An 8,299-nucleotide genomic window follows, 5' to 3' on the forward strand; every position below is an offset into this window, starting at 1 on the left:
TGTGTGTGTGTGTGTGTGTGTGTGTGTGTGTGTGTGTGTGTGTGTGTTATCAGTTGTAGGGCTTGAACTCAAGGCCTAGATGCTGTTCCTGGACTCTTTTGCTCAAGGCTAACACACTACCACTTTTGGAAATAAGATTCTCGTGGACTTTCCTGCCTAGACTGGCTTTGAACTGTAATACTCAGATCTCAGCCTTCTGAGTAGCTAGGATTACAGGTGTGAGCCACCAACACCTAGCTTTGGTTTGTGTGTGTGTGTGTGTGTGTGTGTGTGTGTGTGTGTGTTTGTTGTTCAAAGCTAGTGTGCTGACACTTGAGCCATACCTCTGTGGCTTTTTGCTGGTTAACTGGAGATAAAGAGTCTCATAGACTTTTTTTTGGTCTAGGCTAGCTTTGAATTGGGATCACCAGATCTCAGCCTCTAGTAGCTAAGATTACAGGTATGAGAGCCTGGCAGCATTTAGCTTTCTTGATGTCTGTTTTATCAGTCATTATGTTTTATATATACAAAGTTGTGGTGGGCTCAGATTGATTTCTAAAGCCAACTCTGTTTCACAGCAGAAATTCTCTTTTCCTTCTACCTTGACATACTGAGCATGAGCTACATATCAGTTGGTGTCCCATGATGACTTTGAGCTCATAGCAAGATCAGACATGTGGCATGTGGTACTGAATGCCCCATAACAATGTTCTTCTTTGGTTTCATAAGTTACTGACATTTATTGTATGTGATTTGCCTTAGAAATCTGATGATATTCTTTCCCCACATCTTTCTTAATCTCTCTTAGATTTCCAGGCCCTCCACCTGTCAACAATGTGGCACCTTCTTATGCACCATACCAGCCCTCCACACAGCCATCTTATCTGCCTCCTGAGGCCACTTCGTCTGTCACCCATCTAGGCACTCAGCTCAGTGCTATGCAGATCAACAACTATGGTAATGACTGTATTGTTAGTGTTCAGTGATTGCTGTTGGTGTATGAGTGGTTTTGTATGTGTGTGTATGTGTGTGTGAGAGAGAGAGAAAGAGAGAGACAGACAGACAGATAGACAGACAGAGACAGAGACACAGAGACAGAAGCAGAGACATTTGATCTCAAACCCAGGGCCTCATACATGGTAGACAAGCATTCTCCCATTGATATACACGTAATCCCAAACCTTATGAGTATTTTTTCCTTTGATACTATTTTTTAAATTGTCTTTAAGTAGTTGTATAAAGGAGTTTCAGTTCAACATGTCAGTTGATGAGTACCATGCGTCTTGACCAATGCCACCCTTTCATTATTTCTTATGATTATTTTTAATAAGAAAGATTTTCTTTGTTTTTCAAATAGATGTAACTCTGGGATGCCATGTTGAGAGACTGTTTTAGACATTTTGTGTATATGTGGGGGACTGTCATTGTTGGTCCTGGGGCTTGAACTCAGTGCCTGGGCACTGTCCTCTTCCTTCTTTTGCTCAAGTTAGTGCTTTATCACTTGAGCCATGGCTCCCCTTCTGGGTTTTTGGTAGTTAATTGAAGATAAGAGTCTCCCAGACTTTCCTGGGTTGGCTTTGAACTGTGATCCTCAGATCTCAGATTCCTGTGTAGCTAAGATTACAGGCATGAGCCACTGGCTCCCAGCCATTTTGGATATTTGTTTTTGTTAGTTGTGGGGCTTGAACCTGGGGCCTGGGCACTATCCCTGTGCTCTTCTGGTGCTTTACCACTTTGAGCCACAGCACTGTTTCTGGTTTTCTGGAGATTAATTGGAGATGAGTCTCTCAGACTTTCCTGCCTAGGGACCTACCCTTCCAAGTTGCTAGGATTACAGGCATGAGCCACCAGTGACCAGCCATGGACATTTTTATATAACTGAGTTGCATTATGCATGACTGTAAATAACTTTTCCTGGTCACTTTCTTCAAGGTAATTGAAGAACTGTTAGAATACCTTACATTCTGTGCTAGAATGAATAAAAACATGCTTGTTTTACAACTGTACATAATAATGGAATTATTTTAAGAAATGTAGGGATAGTTTCAAGAAAGTGTTGTTTCTTGTAGTTACCCTAAAATGAAAATATGCTTCAGAGTGTTTTTTACTTCTGTGTTTACAGCTTGGGAAAAATCAAGTCTCAGAGGTCTTGAGGCAGAGAAGAATAGTTTGAGTGCTGAGCTCAGTTATCAGTAGCAAAGCTTTGTATTGTAGGAGTCAGAGAAATCTCCACTTCATAGCTTCAGAATAAGCTATTTTCCTAGGAATTAGAGAAATCTCCACTGCATAACCTCAGAGTCAGCTATTTTCCTAGAAATATCCACTGTGTAACCTCAGTCAGCTCTTTTCCTTAGATTTTTAGGAATATTATAAAAATCTCCTGAAGTACTACCTATTTTTATACTCTACTGATTTCAAAATGGATAAGCTTAAAAGAACAACTCAACTTTGCTTAATCCAAGTGAAAGAAATACAGCTTGGTTTTCCAACCATTTCTAATGGGATTGGAAAGCGTATCTTTTCTAGTGACTTCCATATGTTCCTAAAGTTCATTGATCAGAATGCAAATAACTGATGTAAGGTGTAAGTTCCTTGAACAAAATTTGTGATAGTATTACTTTCTAGATTTTGTGCTAGATGGCGCTAGATACAGATAACTAAATTAATATTTATTTTATTTTATTTATTTATTTTTTGGTCGGTCATGGGGCTTGAACTCTGGGCCTGGGCAACTAAACTAATATGTAGATCATATAAAGTTAATTCAGCTGAGTTAAAAATTCCCCTATTTGTCTTTGACTAAAATGGTGCTTTTTAAATATTCCACTTGCAAATGGAACTAGAATAAATCACGTTGAGTGAAATAAGCCAAGATCATAGAGACAAATGTCACATGGTCTCCCTGATATGCGGATGTTAAATTCAAAACACAATGAGATATGACAAAGTAAACAGGACTCAGGAAACAAAGGACCTTTTCTTAATTTGTCACATCGTTTTTAGATGACTATGTTCTTGACTCCACATATGGTATATACATGTGCATCTGAGGAAGCTAGGAGGAGAGCACAGAATCAGAGGGAAACAGGTGAAAAATACACCAGAGGGGCCCATCAGCTGCACTGGACATTGATGAAAGTGAGCTAAGCAACTCAAGGGCAGCAATGAGAGGGAGGGAATGAGAGAGAAAGAGGGAACAGTTTACACTAAACAAAAGGAAAAAATGTACATACCACCCGACTTGGAAGGAAGAGTTGTATTGTCAGAGTTTGTGGCGTTTACAAGCTTTATTGACCATGATAATGACAATTCCACCTTGTGAAGGTTAAAGTGTGTTTGTGACTTTAGCTACGTATCATTATCCCACAATATGGTGAAATTTATATAATTACTTCATCTCAGTAAAGAAATTTAAAAAACTTTCCCACTTGCATAAAATGCCACAAATAACATTCATATTTTATTCTGAGTGAAAATTTCAACTTGTGGCCAAAAGCAAAAAGAAGAACAACAACAAAAACAAACAGGGCTGGGAAGGTGGCTCAGTGGTAGAGCACTTGCCTTGCACGCTTGAGGCCCAGGGTTTGATTCCTCAACACCGCATAAGCAGGAAAAAAAAAGCTAGAAGTGGCGCTGTGGCTCAAGTGGTAGAGTGCTAGCCTTGAGCTGAAGAGCAGGGGGACAGCACCCAGGCCCAGAGTTCAGGCCCCATGACTGGACCCCCCCCCAAAAAAAAAGTAGCCAGGTGGCAGAGGCTTATACCTATAATCCTAGCTAGTTAGGAGACTGAGATCTGAGGATCATAGTTCAGCCGGCCCAGGCAAGAAAGTCTATAAGACTCATAACTACAATTAATCAGTAAAAAGCCAGAAGTGGAAGTGTAGCTCAAGTGCTAGAATGCTAGCCTTGAATGAAAAAGCTAAGGGACAGTGTCCAGGCCTTGAGTTCAAGCCTCAGTACTGGGACACATACACACCAAAATGATCTCACACACACACACACACACACACACACACACACACACAAAATGTTTTGCATGTCTGCCTTCTTGTTCATTTCCTAGAAATCAAATACTCAGTAAGCATCAGAGTTGAGAAATTAGGCATTGATTTGAGTGGTTCTTCTCTTTCCACAGGATCAGGCATGACTCCCCCCAGCCAGGGGTCCCCTGGACCTCTGTCAGCCACAACATTCCAGGGTCCCCCACGACCTCCACAGCCATCCATTCTACAGCCTGGCTCTCAGGTCCTGCCACCACCCCCCACTGTGCTGAATGGGCCTGGTGCCCCGCCTCTGCCTCCCACTGCGCACAGGCAGGAAGGGCTTCCTGGGCCTGTGCCTCTGAGTGCCCAGTACCAGCCTCCACCTCCACCAGGCCAGACCCTAGGGGCTGGCTATCCTCCACAGCAAGGTAAGGGGTGGGGTGAAGGTGGGTAGAGGAAGGCCCTAGCTTACCTAGAGGAGCCAGAACTGGAAGGCTGGCTTTGAACCCATGTATGTCACTTACTTGTATGGAAAGGTAGTTTTTGAATAACAAGGGAAGTGCAAAGGAAAGAATTGAATTGATTCACATTTCACTTCTTGTCTTATTTGTTAGGATGAAAATAAATCATGGTTTAACCAGCCAGTATTGTCAGCATGAGTCTCATACCTTGGGATTTGATAACCATTTCTTCTTACTTTTTTCCCTCCTCCGCCCCCTCCCCGCAGCAGCCAACTATGGCCCCCAAATGGCAGGTGCACAGCTCTCTTACCTGGGAGGCTTCCCCACAGGCCCCTCACAGATGGCTGGACCCCCACAACCCCAGAAGAAGCTGGACCCTGATTCCATTCCCAGCCCGGTAAGAACTCCAATTCCTTCCTCACTCTCCTTCTCAAGAGACCATTTATTCATCCTTACCTGAAACATCGTTAGTATTTATCATGCCTGTGACTGAGCTTGAATGGGGCTGTTCAGTGCCTAGGCCTCTGGACCTGTAGGGTATCATGCTAGGGTGTTGCAAGGGGTCTTGGGAGAGAACTCTCCCTATGATGGGGAAGCCACAAGTCGTGGGGAAAGGGGACAAGTATAGTTTAGGGTGGAAGATTTGGGCTATTTTGAAAATTATTATTTATCCTATATTTATTTGAATACAGACTTGAAGACTTAAGTCTAACAAACTTTATAACATTAGAAATTAAATTATCTAACTGCCTTATTGCAATAACATTTGTGATCTTTTGTTTTGTTTTGTTGGTACTGGGGGTTGAACTTGGAGCCTTGTGCTTACTAGGCAGGCACTCTGCCACTTGAGCCACTGCATCACTCCCTAGTTGTATTGGTTCTTCCCATGGTAAGATCTTTCTTTATGCCTGGGCTAGCCTGGTCAGTGATCCAGCCTTTGTGCTTCCCCTTTAGCTGAGATAGCAGATGTATGCCACTGTATGCTTAATTAGTTGAGATGCAGTCTTTCGAACTCCCTCCCACCCCCCCAGCTCCAACTCCCCACAGGGCTGACTTCCAGTTATAATTCTCCAATCACTTCCTCCCAAGTAGTCAAGATGACTGGCTTGAGCCAGGCACAGGTGGTTCATGTCCATAACCTCAGGAGGCTGAGATCTGAGGATCACAGTACAGTGACAGCTCGGAAAGGAAAGTTTGTGAGATTCCTGTCTCCAGTTAACCACTATAAAGGCAGTGGTAGAGTGCTAATTTTGGGAAAAAATAGCTCAGGGACAGTGCCCAGACTCTGAGTTCAACTTCTAGGACTGGCACAAAAAGTAAACCACTGACTTGAGCCACCACCATGCCAGGATCTGGTCATTACTTTCATAGTTTAATTTTATTTGATTGTTCCAGTTTAAAAGTTAGGTGCTTCCAGTGAGCTTACATTGATTTTGTGTCTGTATGATTACCCCTGACATCTTCTAACACTCTGGGTCATGACCCTCACTCTCAGAAGTCTATGGTACAAGAGGACTTATGCCTTTTCTTACTGGTCAAATATGTTGCTTTCACCTCATCATTCTGATTTCATAGTGTGAGAGGTGCCCTGAGGCTCCTAGACCTGTCCTTCTCTCCTCGTATCTGCTATTCAGGTCAAAACTACTGCAATGAACTCATTTCAGTACCACCCACATCCACAGAGAGCTTCTATTGAGTTCGTGTTTCGTGTTCAGGCTGCTGTTTTAGACTTCCTGAGTTTTAATCTCTCAGAGAGGATCCTGATCTCCTAGGCTGTCTAGGGGATTCCTAGGCACACCACCTGGGATCAGTGCTCTAGACGACACCTTCATTCTCGTGGCTTTAAATGAGGATATGGGTATTTCTAGTCCCAGACCTTCCCCTTAAAATCCAGATCCAATCTGATCTCATCATTTCTAGCATCTCACTAAAAATCTCTAAGTCATCGTTGAGTCTTTCTTTTACATCTCACAAATGGTTCTATAACAAATTCTGTCCTATCCTCTGTTGACTGTTTTCCACACTACAGGGCCAGCTCAGTGAATGAGGGCAAGAACTTGGTTGTATCCACTGCCACCTGGTTTATAGACTACATTCATGTATTGGTTTAAGGAATGAAGGAAAGAATGATTATCAGCACAGAATCAGGAAGCAGTCTGTGCTGTGATTCAACGTAGACCCTTTAGTCGCATTCATGTAAATCAGTCCCATATTTATTTTTTATTGTAAAATAATGAACTAACTATGCCAGATGGAGCTTGTTCCTATTTCCAAAACAACATACTTTTGCTAATGACATAAACTCTTCATTTTGGAAAGAAAGATGCCATACTTCAATCCCAAGCCTAGGTGATTTTTACAACCCTCTGGATGGTAATTTCAGCCACATTTTGGAAGTGAGACACTGACTCATCCTTACTGTCTGTCCTGTGTCTGGAGGATGCTCATTCAGAAGCTGCACTTGCTGATCCTCTTTCTGTCACCACTCCTGACCCTGCATAATGCTGCTTTGAGTAAGCCAGCCTTCCTTACTAAGGTTCGCATAGCTTTATTTATTTCTCCTTTCTCCTTCTTCATTTATATCTTCGTTTATTTCTTCCCTGGAACTTATCTCTAAGTAATAGTACAAAGAGGTTTCAATTCAACATGTCAATTTATGTGCACAATGTCTATCACTGTCAACCTCTACATATTTCTCCCCTCTCCCCCATCTAATCCCAACCTCATCCACCTCAAGTTTCCTGTCTCCATTTTCACATATGTACATCAAGTATTATGGCTGTATTCACTCACCCTTCCTCTCTCCATTTATCTGCCCCCATCCCCCTCCTCTTATATTCTTTTTTAAAAATACTTATATCTTTAAGTAGTTGTACAGAGGAGTTGTCATTCAACAAAACAGGTTACTGATATAGTGCTTTCTTGATCAATGTCACCCTTTTCAACATTCTCACTCACCCCTCCCTATCCCTCCCTTCCGTCACTTTTCCTAATGTTTAGGTTATGTATTGAATTTTTTGGCCATTTATCAAAGACACTTATGTGTACAATGCATCTTCCCTTCAACATCTCACCACCCCCTTCAACCCACCCCTCCCCTTATATTAGTCAATTCTTGCCTGCATTCTCCCCCATTCCTCCTTCATGCTCTACCTGTCTCCCTGGCCCCACTCTCCCCTCTTGCAAGTACTCATTTCCTGGTACTTATTTTATTGGCCTTTGACTTAGTCTTTTTAAAGAATTATACTATTTTGGCTCTCCATAGAGTCTTACTATATTCCAGTTAATTCATTTGTAGCCAGTTGTATAACATCCAATTGGGCACATTTTAGCTACCATAAATGAGAGAAACTATTTAACTTGTATTTCTACCCCCTTTCGACAAAACATGTTCCAGCTTCTTACTATTATTAATATTGTTAAACTGTTAGTTGTTCAAAGGAGTTATATCATGGAAACCCACCTCTACATATGCTATACATTTCCAACTCTCTTTTGTGAACTTCTATATTGTATTCATAGCAGATATGTGAAAATGATTCTAGAGGCAAGTGTTCTGAAGAGAAAGCAGTCTATACCTTTTGGGAAGCATTGACATCCAAGCATGACCATCTAAACTCTTTAGATACCCAGTCATAATAGAATTACTACTGAAATTTTGTTTTCTAGTAGCATGTACGTGTTTCTAAAAAAAGACTGGATCTGCTGTATATTGCCTACTACATTCTGCTTTAGTCCACTTTGCCAAGATAGAGCGTCATTTAACAATGTAATTACCACTTACTACATTGTTTCTTTGGGGATAAGTTTTGTAAACTTCAGATGGATAATTTACGAATAAACTTGGTGTGTGTGTGTGTGTGTGTGTGTGTGTGT

At 41.8% G+C, this 8,299-nt stretch overlaps 1 protein-coding gene across 1 annotated transcript in view; it reads left to right on the top strand.

Annotated features, from left to right (window-relative positions):
• Positions 1-8,299, top strand: part of Sec24d (SEC24 family member D) — a 103,799-nt gene that overhangs the window by 4,975 nt on the left and 90,525 nt on the right. The window contains exons 2-4 of the mRNA XM_013023733.1: positions 788-936; positions 4,115-4,390; positions 4,690-4,820. Of these exons, the coding sequence (XP_012879187.1) occupies positions 788-936; positions 4,115-4,390; positions 4,690-4,820 (556 nt within the window). The remainder of the gene's footprint in view (positions 1-787; positions 937-4,114; positions 4,391-4,689; positions 4,821-8,299) is intronic.

This window comes from Dipodomys ordii, unplaced genomic scaffold, assembly GCF_000151885.1.
Source record: "Dipodomys ordii isolate 6190 unplaced genomic scaffold, Dord_2.0 Scaffold70, whole genome shotgun sequence".
Lineage (NCBI taxonomy): Eukaryota > Metazoa > Chordata > Mammalia > Rodentia > Heteromyidae > Dipodomys > Dipodomys ordii.